The sequence below is a fragment of the Ptychodera flava genome, chromosome 5 (genome assembly GCF_041260155.1).
Source record: "Ptychodera flava strain L36383 chromosome 5, AS_Pfla_20210202, whole genome shotgun sequence".
In the NCBI taxonomy this organism is placed as follows: Eukaryota; Metazoa; Hemichordata; class Enteropneusta; family Ptychoderidae; genus Ptychodera; species Ptychodera flava.
This window is the reverse complement of record NC_091932.1, coordinates 43,819,593-43,834,065: the sequence shown is the minus strand read 5'-3', so window position 1 is coordinate 43,834,065 and position 14,473 is coordinate 43,819,593. Positions and strand designations below refer to the sequence as shown.

General features: G+C 35.9%; 1 protein-coding gene across 2 annotated transcripts in view; it reads left to right on the top strand.

Annotated features, from left to right (window-relative positions):
- The window catches only part of LOC139134050 (inter-alpha-trypsin inhibitor heavy chain H3-like), a 43,814-nt gene extending 29,605 nt beyond the window's left edge, over nucleotides 1–14,209 (top strand). For both annotated transcript variants that reach the window (XM_070700915.1, XM_070700916.1), the window contains exons 4-10: nucleotides 178–291; nucleotides 3,514–3,655; nucleotides 4,136–4,411; nucleotides 6,706–7,006; nucleotides 7,239–7,768; nucleotides 9,047–11,291; nucleotides 12,067–14,209. In XM_070700915.1, the coding sequence (XP_070557016.1) occupies nucleotides 178–291; nucleotides 3,514–3,655; nucleotides 4,136–4,411; nucleotides 6,706–7,006; nucleotides 7,239–7,768; nucleotides 9,047–9,433 (1,750 nt within the window). In that variant the 3' untranslated portion in view covers nucleotides 9,434–11,291; nucleotides 12,067–14,209. The remainder of the gene's footprint in view (nucleotides 1–177; nucleotides 292–3,513; nucleotides 3,656–4,135; nucleotides 4,412–6,705; nucleotides 7,007–7,238; nucleotides 7,769–9,046; nucleotides 11,292–12,066) is intronic.
- The last annotated feature ends 264 nt before the right edge of the window (nucleotides 14,210–14,473 follow it).

The window sequence follows — 14,473 nt, the reverse complement described above, 5'->3', positions numbered from 1 at the left end:
TAATGTCAAAATATATAAACATGTATTTCATTATAAGAATGCTACAGTAAGAATATTCCAGATTTACAATTTATTATTTATAAATCATAGTCCAGAAAACCACATGCCATGGCTTTTGATGCCGATATCAATTTTCATAATCTGTAACTAATGAGAAGATATACTCTGTGACTGCAGGGAAATTGGAGGGATCATGTACTATGGTGTCGTCAAAGATAAAGTCCAAGCGCAGAAAGAATATGACAGAGCAAAAGAAGAAGGTCGCACTGCAGGTCAAGTTGCTGCTGAACAGTAAGTTGGCTTTCACAGAAAGATGACACAAGTGATGATAAAACAGCCAAAATAGCAGAATGAAAGTCATGACTGTAATCTGTCAGAATGCCACACAACAGGGGTAATTAAACATATTCCAGCCTGAGCATACAGTATCTGCAACAGTCATGTTAAAGCACAGCATGTACCTTGTGATGGTTATCTTAATTTTTGAATGACTAGACATGAAAGACATAAGGAAAGGGACACTAGTCGTACTTGTTAGTCCCTGACGGACGGTGTGTGGTTCAGGGGATTTGTAGTTTGAGTTCAGTCTGTCTGTTCGTCCATGAATCTGTATGTTCATGCCTCTATCTGGAGCCATTTCTTATCCACCTGGAGCCATTTTTCAGACATTCCTGTACAGATTTCATTCAAAGTTGGTACATAGTATTTCATGGCATACAAATGTATGTAAATTTGTTTTGCAATCTGATCTACTGTACTCGTCCAAGTATAACCTGCTAGTTCAACAACACAAAACTACTACAGTTATACCGGGGAAGCTTGCCTTATACTCAATATCAGCTAAAGGTGCAAATACTTCCCTGACTGATCATGAAGTCGTCACATTGTTTGTAAAACATGTTTACACTACATACCGGTAATTATATATGTAAATTCTTTTTACTGCTTTACCATCACATCTTATGGTCAGACAATTTTTGAATTTAATGGAAGTGATTGTTTTTTAGCAACATATTTATAACTAATTTGGTAATATTAATACTATCCAATTATTATTTAATTCAAATATGTAAAAAAAATATGAAAAATTAAATTTTAAAGCGGCACTCCCACTTGGTAACATTTTTCAAGCACAATTTTTTAATGCCAACGGTCGACATTTGACATGGTGACTGCGTGCGGATCACGAGATATCGATAAAAACATGTCCTCAAAAAAGTAAAAGTTTGAATACCAGTGGCCCACCTAAATTCAGCTTCCGAACATTGAACGTTCGGCACTGGGGCCATTGTCAACTAAGCTATGGAGTACGAGTCTACTCTTACACTGCAGTATGCCACAGTACCACTCGCGTCATTGATCGGTCATGCCCCCTGGGGGAAAGCCGAGTCTTACTGACTCTGAGAAAAAACGGAAAACAAAGTTAGATTCCACCAGAATTTGCATAGGTGACTAGCACAGTTACGTGCGGTTGATACATAGCGGCCGTCGCGTGGTATGCATAGACGCATACCATGCGCGCGGCGTACTGTGTGGCAGACGACAAAATGTAGTCATCAGAGTCGGCTAATATTTGACACGTAAAAACTGATGTTAATGTGGTATTGGTTAAAAATATAGTGCAACTGATTTAGAATAATGAAAACGACAAAAACTAAGGAGAAGTTTTACAAAACTTACCTGAGGTAAAGGCATAATGCTATATATAAAGTCTTTGCAGTGGGAAGTAAATTAATTGCGTCGTTCGAACTTATTGTAGACTCCCTAGAATATCGTCAATCAGCACAACAACAAACCTTCGGGAGATTTCGGGTCAAAATCAGAAACGATCGTAAAACTTCGGGATGTGAAAAATACGCTCGGGAAATGACATGTTTTTATCGATATCTCGCGATCCACCCGCAGTCGCCACATCAAATATCGACCGCTGGCATTAAAAAAATGTGTTTTAAAAATGTTACCAGGTGGGAGTGCCTCTTTAATATTTACTGGTGTCATATTTCAAAATCATGGCTGCAAATATACAATTTTTATATTCTTTGGAGAAAGTATTAAGTAAGGGAGTTATCCTGAAAATTTGAAATAAATATCTTGATTCTAACACTTGAAACTTGACATTAACTCTGAGAAAAGAATTGGTGCAAAAATAGCCTTTCCAGCCACCATAAGATGGTTATAGATAAATGAAAAACTATGTAAACAGTATATTATAAAGGCTTGGACTCAGAACAAGAGTATGAGATTCAAGGAGAAATGATAAAACATACCAGAAGGTATCAGAGAATTAGCGAGTAAAATGAATAAATAAATGGTCCAAGTTCAATATTGCCATTAACAAAGACAGCAGCATAGAATAGTGCTGTACTATGCTATGATTTTGGTTCTGCTAATATTTAGCAGATTAATGACAGGAGCTTTAAAAGAGGACACTGTTTTAAAAGAACTGTATAGTGTACCAATACGGTAGTCTTTCTCTGAATATGAATTCAGAATTTGTTAAAGGCTAGGAATATGGCATTAATAGAGTTCCAATATTCAGTATCATTCATGGTAAATAAAGAATTACAAGGTCCAAGAAATTGATTAGGAGATGCTATTAACAAATGCGTCATCTTGAACCACTGCTTAAATGTGAATTCAGTGAGTCATCCAAAATAGCATCCAGAAATCTGAAATCAGATCTCTCTGCTGTTTAATGTGTGTATGATTATTAAAATAATATTAAATACACCAGACAATTGTCTGTCTTAAATTTCATGTTAATTTCTTGGCCATAGATTAAACTGAAGTTGTTTATTGTCATTTAGTCTGAGTCCCTTCTGTGCCAATTTTGTTTATATTCCTGTAACCAGTCATTTTAGAATGATCTGTGTGTGTGTGCCATGTGGGCAGATTCTCACAGTCATGTGACAATGTGGGTGCCATGCTACATGGCTTGATTCTTGCAAAGTCATGTGATAAAAACAGTTTAGGACAGTTACCAGTGGATATTTATTTACCAGACATTTGTACTGTAAAATGATACAGTAAAACATCAAAATGAAATTCCACCTCCAATCATTCAGTGAGACATCCAGTCATAATATTTTGAACTTGACATAACCATAGACAGTAGAGAAAGTTTCTCCGCTGTCTATGACATAACGAATATCTGTTTTCACCTTGTATCATAGAGGGCCACCTTGTTGCAAAAGAGTGAAAGTTGAACTTTTCATGTCAGTAAAATGATACCCGGAAAGCGTTATTATTTTCCATACATTATAGACTTTATACATATGGACTGAATTTATCAAGGGATCCTTTGCAACTGTAACCCAGTTATCATATACCGGTATCTCCTATGGGAGTTAACGGATGTATGTATACATTACAGATGTCTATTTATCTGGTTGTATCTCCACTTGGTGGTATCGCAAAATTTGCAAGTTTCATACTTGTTGTTCCACCTAAGTGATTGATAAACAGCAAACAAACAAACAAACAAACGTCATATGATATTCTTCTCTCTGACAGAGCAAGTCGTGGTTTTACGCCATTCACCATCTCGGTGAATGTTGCTGCCCAAAGTTCAGTGACCTTTACGCTGGTCTATGAGGAGCTGTTACAAAGAAGACGAGGTATCTATGAACACAGGACAAGTATTCGACCAGGGCAGGTAAGAAACACCTGATGGTAAAACATAGAAGTTAACCTTGATAATTTATTTATATAAATATTCACTCAAATAGAACCCAGGACTGATGATGATGAATTGTTTGGAAACGTAACATTGGTTATTCTTTATTGGCAAGTTAAAGAAATTATAGTTGTTTTACATTTTCTGGAACTAAATAATGAAAATATTGTACTTAGTTATGCAGCTGTTGTCCTTAAGTTCTAAATCATCAGTGCTAAAATTCTCAGCTTTGTGCACTTTGATAGATAAAGACTTTTTGCACAGAATGATACATAACCAAGGATGACTGTAATCTTTGGAGTGTTGAACTCAGACAGTATCGGTACTTTCAGTAACTGCATATTACTCATCTACAATCAATTGATCTTGTGCTTTCAGAACAAGTGTTTGGTGACAACATCATGGCTAAGGTGGATCTAAATTCACATCATGTGCTTTCTGTTTATTTTACTCCAACAGGTCATTTCTGATTTGAAAATTGATGTGTTTCTGATAGAACCGGCCGGCATTTTATCACTTATAGTTCCAAAGATACAAACAACTGATTCAGAGAGTGTTCCTGATAATGAGGAGCTCACCATGGCAACAGTCACCACAAGTGCAGATGATAAGAGTGCTCACATTTACTATTATCCATCCGAGCAGCAACAACGTGCTGAGTCAGAAGATGGAATTATGGGAACTTTCTTGGTGAGGTATGATGTCACACACCACTATGATGCTGGTGAAATATGGGTAAGTTCCTTCGTGTCAGTAGAAGAAACATTAAAAGACTTTCCCATGATTCAAAAATATGGATTAATGAGTAATTTAGGAAACAGCGAATAAACTGATTTGCAATGAAGAATATCTAATGTCCTCCCCTTTGTTATTTTATTGACAAAGCTATTAAAGACATGCTGTCATTCACTGTACCATACATGACGGCTGAGTGATGCTACAGTTACGAACAGTCAAAACTGTTGTTGTTTAAATTTGTAGTTTTAAGGTAGAACACGCCTTGGGGACAGAAATTTGGGTTTTCAAATTTTATCAATTCTCTTGTGATCTATCACTTGTGGGGGCTCATTTTAAAGGTCTTGAGGACAGAAAAGTTTTCACCATCTTCGTTTTTTGAAAATCGGAAATTCTATATCCATAGAGTTAACACAGGGATGGGGCCATTTTGAATTTCAAATATAGGGAATATTTTAGGTAATTTGTCTGTCTAGCACCAAATTTTGCATGGTGACCCTTGATTTTTATTCTTAATTTGGTAAGAGAATGGTTGAAAGTTTCATTGAGGAAAGTTTGAGCAAACTACTAAGTCTTTCACTTTCGAGCCGTGTATTACCTTAAGAACAGTCAAAACTGTCGTTGTTTGTACACAAGATACCCTTGCATGTCATGGAGCTTTGATTTGGATGGCTGTTGTAGTCCATGTATATTTTGAAATACCAAATATAAATTTTGTCATATTTCAATTTGAACAGCTGTTTTTCTGCTAAAAGACTACAAATATTACTCATTTAGAATTTTGCCAGTACTATAAGTCAAACAAGCATCAACTATTTGATATCGCATACTATTAAAGGAATAAACTTTTCTTTATGCTGTATATAAAACATGTAAAATATGCTGTGCTTTGGAGTCTGCAATACCAACTTGTGATGATTTGATGTTGCTTCAGGAGGGACACATAATACTAGCGGAATAATGATGTGTCAAAAATTTCGATTGTTTAATGTGAAAAGAGGCTTGAACGGTGAACTTCAGACGGCTAAAAATTCTGTCAAGAAATTCTCAAAATGATGTATGTCACAGAACTAAGACATGCTTTTATAAAAAAATTTTCATAAAATTTATACAGTATCCATAGAAATTAAAATTGAACCTGTCGCTATTTAACTGCAAGTATTTGAAAGTCCATCACTGTAAGGGATGTGTTTGAACAAACAATATAAGAAGGGCTAAAGGGAGATGCTATTTTATTCACTTCACACTAAAATACCATACTTCTTTTAACCATTTCCAGCTTTGTTCATGCGTCACTTTCATGGGAAAACCTGCTCAAACCTGGAAGCAACTGAACTTTTTAGTCCCCACGGACACCGTCCGGGGGGACTTATAGGTTTGGTCATGTCCGTGCGTGTGTGCTTGTGTCCTTGCGTCAGTGCATCAGTCCGTCCGTGCGTCCGTCCGTTCACGCAGATATCTCAGAGATGCCTGGAGCGATTTCATTCAGACTTGGTACAAGGATTACTTCATATATGTCATACAGATGCAGGTCAATTTGTTTTGTGATACGATCCAATATGGCTACCAGGCGGCCATTTTATTACGATTTTCTCATGTAGAGAGCCATAACTCAGGCATGTTTCAACTGATTTTATTCAAAGTTGGTACAAGGACTTGACTAATGTCATTGATATGCACTTCAATTTTTTTGGTGATACGATCCAATATGGCCGCCTTGCGGCCATTTTGTTACGATTTTTTCATGTACAGAGCCATAACTCAGGCATATCTCAACCGATATTATTCAAACTTGGTACAAGGACATTGACCTATGTCATACATATGCACGTCAATTTGTTTTGTGGTACAATCCAATATGGCCGCCAGGCGGCCATTTTATTACTCTTTTTTCATGTACAGAGCCATTACTAAGGCATGTTTCAACCAGACCTAATGAAGAGGACTCTATCCTCTCTGAGGACCTGTAATCAAAGTACCCATTAACAAGTGGGGACTGTGTCATCAACGATGACTTAATACAAATATGCATGTGTAATTTTCACAAACTTGTCTTACAAACATTTACCACATGAATTGCTCTCATATAATGAAAGGACACAACACAGAATACTGCACTTGGCCATTTTTTAGTTAGAGTACAATTCAACACTATTCTAGAGGGTATCGTTAGATTTACCGGGTATTCATCATAGAAGGACCCCTTATGCAAGCACTGAATAATGCCATATGGTTAATGAGCCCTTTGTTCTTTAGATGTGCCCACTTACTGTATATTGGATTTTTTATTTCAGGTCATTGGAGACTACTTTGTCCATTTCTTTGCTCCTCCATCAAGTAGCAATCAGCTCTCAGTGTTTCCCAAGAATGTTGTCTTCGTCATCGATGTCAGTGGTTCCATGTCAGGGACAAAATTAGAACAAACTAAAGATGCCATGCAGTCAATTTTGCAGGACCTTAGGGAGTCTGATCGTTTCAATATTCTGATATTCAGTGATGAGGTAATGCAGTGGAAAAATAATGAGCTGGTTTCCGCGACAACATCAAATGTCAATACAGCCAAGTCGTACGTTGAAAAACTGGAAACAATTGGAGGTGAGCAGATGTAAATATTTGTTGAAGTAGATTTTCTGCCATGAAATAATTATATTGTTTTGCAGGTCGTTCATGGCACAAGACCAAGAAAATGAAATTTGAGATATGGTCTACAAGTCTTAAAGTAATCCTGGAAATGACCGTAAACAAATCTAACGTTTTTTTTGCACAACAACTGCCATATCTGAAAAATGATTTATATATGATGATATTTTGCTATTTTTTGTTTCAGGAACTAACATCAACGATGGACTCTTGGAAGCAATAATGTTACTCAGAAGAAACTCAAACCAAGCACAAAGAGCTGCAGAGTTGATTATCATGCTGACAGATGGTGAACCAACAAGTGGTGTTACCAACAAAAAAGACATCAGAAAAAATGTTCAAGGAATTAATGAAGGACAGTTTGCCATCTTCTGTCTTGGATTTGGAGCTCATGTAGATTTTGAGTTCCTAGAAGCGTTGTCGTATGAGAACAATGGTGTTGCTCGGAAGATATATGAAGATGCTGATGCTAGCATTCAGTTGACTGGATTCTTTGATGAAGTTGCTCTACCGCTTCTCCTTGACGTCAACATCAATTACCTTGACAACACTGTTACCATGACTACTATGAGCACCTTCCCAAACTATTTCAGTGGGTCAGAGATAGTGGTAGCAGGTAAAATTGCTGATGGGAACAGCATTGGTGAGGTGAAAACTGCAGTCACAGCGGTAGCAGTGTCCGAAAACATAGAATTGACTGCTGACAAGAACAGAAATGTAAGTTTTGTATCAGTTAAAGCACTGAGAATTGAAAGAAGTGCATGGCCATTTTGCAGTTTGAGAAAGTGTGAAATACCGGTGATCAATGAGATAAAATAACCATCCTAACATGAATCATAGTCAATCTTCACAGTGTTGATATCTGACTGTTAGTACAGTGAAGGTGTTTTGGTATCACCCATAACCAATGTACTGCTATGTATCAAATCCATTGACCTAATTGATCAACGTTTGGCTGCAATGGTATTACTAGTAACCATGACATCACAGTCAAAACCGCTTGGCCTAATCCCAACTCTTAAAAAGAGTGGCTCAATAACCGACTGTGAAATGTCAGTCAGTAAATACTAATTTCTTTACAATGTCTTTGGCCCAGTTCAGCTATGTACCGCATGGTACATAAAGTTTGTGTGTGATTTGTGATAGTGAGTATGTGAGTGTGAGTGCTTCATGAACTGTAGGGCGTGTGGAGTGGTCGCAGTCAGAATACTTGTTATAATTTCGGCAAGTGTTTGTTTGCATGATTGATTTTGAAGAGAGGCTCTCACAGTATTTTGTGTTAAGACTGTTACCGAATATCAATTAGGCAGAAACAAAGTACCTGTTACTATGACCACAGGTATTAAAATCACCCTTGTCTTCAACGGCATTCTCTAATCTTTCAGTTTTGTTGAAGGGATAAAGTCAGCCATATTTGATGAATTATGTTTGATATGAGATACTACTTATATTGTTTGACATGTTGAAAGATAATGAATGGGTTACCATGCATTTATTCCACCTCGGTTTTAGACACAATACATGACACCATCACGAAAATGAATTAATGGTCATGACCATTAATTCATTTTTGCCATGGTTTCATTTAATTTGTCTAAAACCGGATCCAATATATACATGCATATGTCACCCATTCATTCAGTATCTTTCAACATATCAAACAATATGAATAGTATCTCGTATCAAACAAAATTCAATGGCCGACTTTGTCTCTTTAATTTTTTACACAATCAAGTACACAAATGCAGTGTTATTATTAAGAGATGCCAAACTGCATGGCTGGTGTTCTTTTGCTTGTATGTAGTTGGCAGATGTATCTACACTGAATATAAAAGTTTCAAAAGATCTCACATTGAATACCGGTAGAAATTAGTCCCTCAGATCATGGATATCTGTGGTATGTCCATGATCAGATGGCCCTCGTGCATTTTGTAGTGTTTTACTACAGCCACATCTATGCAGGAAACCACTAACCTTGGCTTCATATTTTCACAGGATGTACCAGCAATTCTGACAGGCACTGATGCTGTGGATGAATTTACTCAGCGTCTCTGGGTGTACCTGACCATCAACCAACTCATCTTAGAATCCAGGGCAATGGAAGAAAACTCGGTTGAAAAGAATGCAACAATTGCCAAAGCACTGGCGATGTCCCTTGAGTACAATCTAGTCACAGAGCTGACGTCTATGATAGTTATTGGTCCTGATTTGAATAATACAGGCATAGATGGAGACCAGTTAGAGTGGATGGAAGATGGTATACTTTTTTCAAGGGGAGCTGGAGTCCAACCTAAACTGATGGCAGGATCATCTGGTTCTGCTATGTATTTGCTGGCTACTGTGAATTTAATAATTTCTATGATAATATATTTCATCTTATAAAACATTTAAATTGCGTTCTGCTTTTTCTACTATTTCCTAAATATTTTGTTTCAACGCTAATGGTCAATAGTTGGGTGTAGAATTGCTTAAAATAATGGCAAAATCAGGAAGAATCAGTGGTTCCTGAAAGCAGCTAGCTTCCACAGCCAAAGCAGCACAACTGTTCCTTATTTTGAGTGAAATGCTCTCTGAAGTTTCCACTCTGAACCATAATATAATTCGCATGTGAATCACAATTATCGTAGGGAGTCCACTACAAACAAGGTATGTTGCTCTGTGCCATGTTGTGTACTCCCTAGCCCAGTTTTAAAGTGTGTCACAGACAAATATATTCCATGTTCAGGACTACAAAATCACTTGGCCTTCAATATTGTATATGTCTTTAAATCATTCCGTGAGCCCTTCATGAATTTGAAATACATAATTACAAGGTCAACTACTGGCCATTGATATGCACATATCATGATCAAATGATGTTATATGAATTTGTAAAATATGTTAGTTAACTTTTGTACACTATGAAAATATGTTGTCACTTTTTTAAACAGTCATTATGTACAAAACATTAATCTTGCAACATGTAGTACTTGTATCCAGAACCCTTGAGACCAAAAACATTAATAAGTTTTGTTTGAATGTACATTCCAGGACATATAAGCTGTCTTTGGATGTTATATCTGTCAGTTTGATGTTTGAGATGTCAAATTTCAAGTGGGAGGTCCATCATATCATAATAAACACCTTAAGAAAATGGTCAATACATATATTGCAGGATGTATCTTGTTTACAAGTTAGACAAAACAACTTAGGATTAGTGCAGTATATGTTGGTGCTGTGTAGTGCTGTATAACTTGAGAACACACCTACACAGTAATGTAAGCACAGTTAGAGACAGCTCATCTGATAGACCTTGGCATAAAGTACAGTGGGGTTTATACATATACATGGAACAATTTTCAAGTTCGTTGCTGACTTTGTGACATTATCTTGTATAAAAAATGGCATAAAAATTCCAATGTTATTCCTCAAAAGTTGAGCAGGAACTCATGAATTTAAAACAAATATTTGTAGGAAACCATCTACTTTTAGGGAAATATAACAAAATCTTTTTAACTATTCAGATATGGAAGTAGCATGCACAAATTATGTTTCTTCTATGATTAACACAGGTCTGAAAGTCAATAGTATCAAATTAACATTTCATTTACTCTTGTTTTGACAGGCAGAGGCATTTAAAAAAGTAGATACATGTATGGGATGTTTTGGGAAAAATCTTGCCAAATTTTTTAGTTGAGCATCAAACACAACATCTATTTCTGACAGTACTTTATTACTCAAGGTTTATTTTTTTTACAAACATGTAAGGGCTTTGTGTTGTTTTAGAATGATGTAAATATTTATTATAAATTTCATTGTTTTAGCAGTACTACACAAGATGTATTACAATACTACAATGATTTAAGGTTGTACAACAAACATTGTTTTTAATATTTAGAAATATATTTTGCCCTGTCATGTTAGAGATATGGTAGTTCCCCTTTATTGCTACATATTTATTTAGTGCAAGCAGTGTACTCATACTGTTTAAGTATAATGAATTGTTTGACCAGCTTTTGAGGGTTTTTTTTAGCACACTACGGCAAAACAGTCATTTTGTGCCATGTCTTGACCCATGACATTGAGTTACAATGTGTATGCATTTCCACACACATAAAGCTCATCATAATCAATGCCCAGCCTTTGTTGATTCTGTAAATGCCCAACAGGCAGTAATAATACAGTAGCTCATTGTCTCTTTGAAATGTGGTTCTTTTCAAATGTTGTAAGTTGTAGTTATGGATATTCATATCAGCTTAAGGTGAAGTACTACGAATTACGTCAAAATTAAGTTGTGGTGTCATTTTCTTGAAACTTTGCACAAATATTCTTGGAAGTTGTGCAAATGCAAAATAGAATAAAAAATGGGGGTCACCACGCTCGTTTCCATGGAAACGGACGTGAAAATGGCGTCGTTAGAAATAAAATAAAAATGATATAATTCACTTAAACTAAAGAAGCAATTATAAAAAGCTTAGCAAATGAGTTGATTTCAATAAATACCTAGACTTAAGATCCATATCTATCGAATGTATAGTTTTCATGATGTTAGTAAAGAAATTTTTACATAAGTATAGATTACAAAATGATGATATCGAATTATATCACTACATAATTTTCGAATTTCTTCCTGTCGCTTTGAATGGTGTCATTTTGACCAAACTTGGCGAATAAAATCCTGACATAATACCATTTAGTTTACACTTTTAATAAAAGGGTGTCACCACGCTACTTTTTACAATATCTCCAGGTGAATGGGTAATATGCGCCATGTAAATGGGAGAGAAATGTCAATTTTTCGCTCATATTGAATAAAAACCAGCTTCCTAGGGGGTCAAAATATGACAAGGTTATAGGTCACATGTATTTCTAAGAGACTGGGTCAAAAAATTAGGTAAAAGCGCAATTTCAACAATGACAGGTGATGTTAAATACATGCGCTACAAAGTAACCCATTTGCGACACGCTGGAGTTAAATCTGCGCAGAAACGTTCTAAAGCGTGTGCGCGTCCGAATTCGTCGCCCTTTACCTTAAGGTAGTATGTGCCTCGAAAGTGAAAGACTTATACATTTGCTCAAACTTTCCTCAAAGAATCTTTCAATTATTCTCTTTCAAAATCAAGAATAAAAATAGGGGGTCATCGTGCAAATTTTGGTACTAGAGAAACAAATTACCCAAGATTTACCGATATTAGAAATTCAAAATGGCTACCATCCCTGTGTTAACTCTATGGAGAAAAATAAAAATTTTCGAATTTGAAAAACTAAGCCAGTGAAGTTTTCTTTCACCAAGAGCTTTAAAATGAACCCCCACATGTGGTATATCAGAAGAGAATTGTAAAAGTTTGAGAGTCTGAATATCTGTCCCCAAGGTGCGTTCTACTTTAAATTATGTAGAGAGCATGTCACTCTGCTATGTTTGATTGAATTCTCTGCAGGAAGTGCAATCACCGGGCAAGAATATCACCTGGTACACAGTGATGTGTCTCTTTACAGCCATACACTATTGTGAACTCAATGGCCTTCAGAGCAAGCCAAGCATTTCTTCAGTGACTTTGTTGACATATTTAGCTACACTAAGGCCGATCACTGTGGGGGCATATCTAAATGTACGTAGGATAGGAGCAACATCTAATAACAGCCAGTAAGGATCTGTTAAAGTGTTCAGATGAATGACAAATCTACTCACAGCCTTTCTTATTGTGTACATTTTCAATTTCATTCCTCACAGAAAGTGGACTTTACACTGCTTGAAATTATTTTTTGTATTGTTGATATGTAAAGCAGGAACACAAAGGCCTACTGTCAATCTATGGAGCAAAATATTAAGTAATGCAGTCTTAATGGAAATTGACACTGAAAAATTCATGTCAGAGCAGTACAAACAGATACATGTGGATAATGGATAAATGTATGCATAGACGTACATAATATTTCTATGTACGGTACATGTCTGTAATGTTGATTTTGTGTAACTTAGTCTATTGTAATTCCAGGTTTTACCTGTTCTACTGACCAATGATTGTACGTCTTGTATCTTCACACCAAGAGGGTTGTACGTGTGTATAGCTAAATACAACTCAGAATATTATCAAATGCTGGCAACTTTGTCCTTTTGATACTTTTAGACATTTCATTGCAACAAATGCAATTTGATTGTACAATTTTCACTACGGCAGTCTGAAATAAGACAAACTAATGCTGTTGAAATATTGCCCAGCCCCATTGTACAAATGGACATACCTTCTGTATTTTAACACACAGAATTTACATCATCATATCAGAGTTTATGACCTCAGTTCTATTAACAGAGAATTTTGACAAAAACTGTTGAATATAACCATTAACCCTTTGAGCACCAAATTCTTTTTGTCCCCGATATAAAATAAACCCCAGTCAATCTTTCTCAGATTTTTGCCGAAGTTTTGAGAAAAAACTGTAGCAAATGAAATGTGATATCCATTTGGTCCAAAAATATCAAAAAATTACAGAAACAATCGTAAAAATTGGTAAAATTTTACACTAAAATTTTGGCGGGAGAAATTTAGAGTTCTCAAAGGGTTAAAGTGATAAATTCTATACAGTGAATATTACAGCAGCTGTCCCATTTGATATATTCATAAATGTCGTTTTTTTGTTGAACTCCTTCATAAGAATATTTTCTGTTTATTGATACAGGATTGTTTGTGCGCAAAGATGAACCGTAGAATGTACATTACCATAATTTGGTGTCAAAGAGGTTGTTGTTTTGCTTGCAAGAGTGAAAACATTTTGTGATTTTTTAGAAAATTTCAGCTGGTTTCCAAAATGTATAGGCAGATTTACACTAATTTTTGAGCAACTCGGTGATTTTAATTGGTGCAGTTACACCAGGCAGCGCCTCCACTTTGTCTTTCTAAAAATATTGTCAAGAGAAAAGCTGACCATGTCCACAGGTCAAAGGTCAGCCTACAATCTGATCATTCCTGTCAGCCATGGTAACTAGATAATCGATAAGTTGCCATTCCATATGAATTCTCATAAGTGGTCGTTAAAGTTGCCTGGTGTAACATGGCCTTGAGATATGAATTTGATTGCATCGTTTAATAACGATCATTTTTAACATGTGATGTGGAAATTTGTACTTTGCTATATTGTATATGAAAGCTATAAAATAAAGTCTACGCCATTGTCATACAATCTGTCCTGTGTCACATTTTGTCATCTGATGTGCTTGTCTCCTGATTGGGCAGCTTAAATCATGTGACTTCAAATAGAAATGGCTGTAGTTGGTAGAGTGTCCCAAACACCAAACCATATTGTATTCTTCTCTTGAAAAAACTCTGAATTTACTGAAACTCGGTGATTTGGTTTGAACCAAACAACTATCATAGAGAAGTTACACTCTCTGTACAAGACAATTTGCATAAAACTTTGAAGTATCTATCATGGGTTCATTTCACC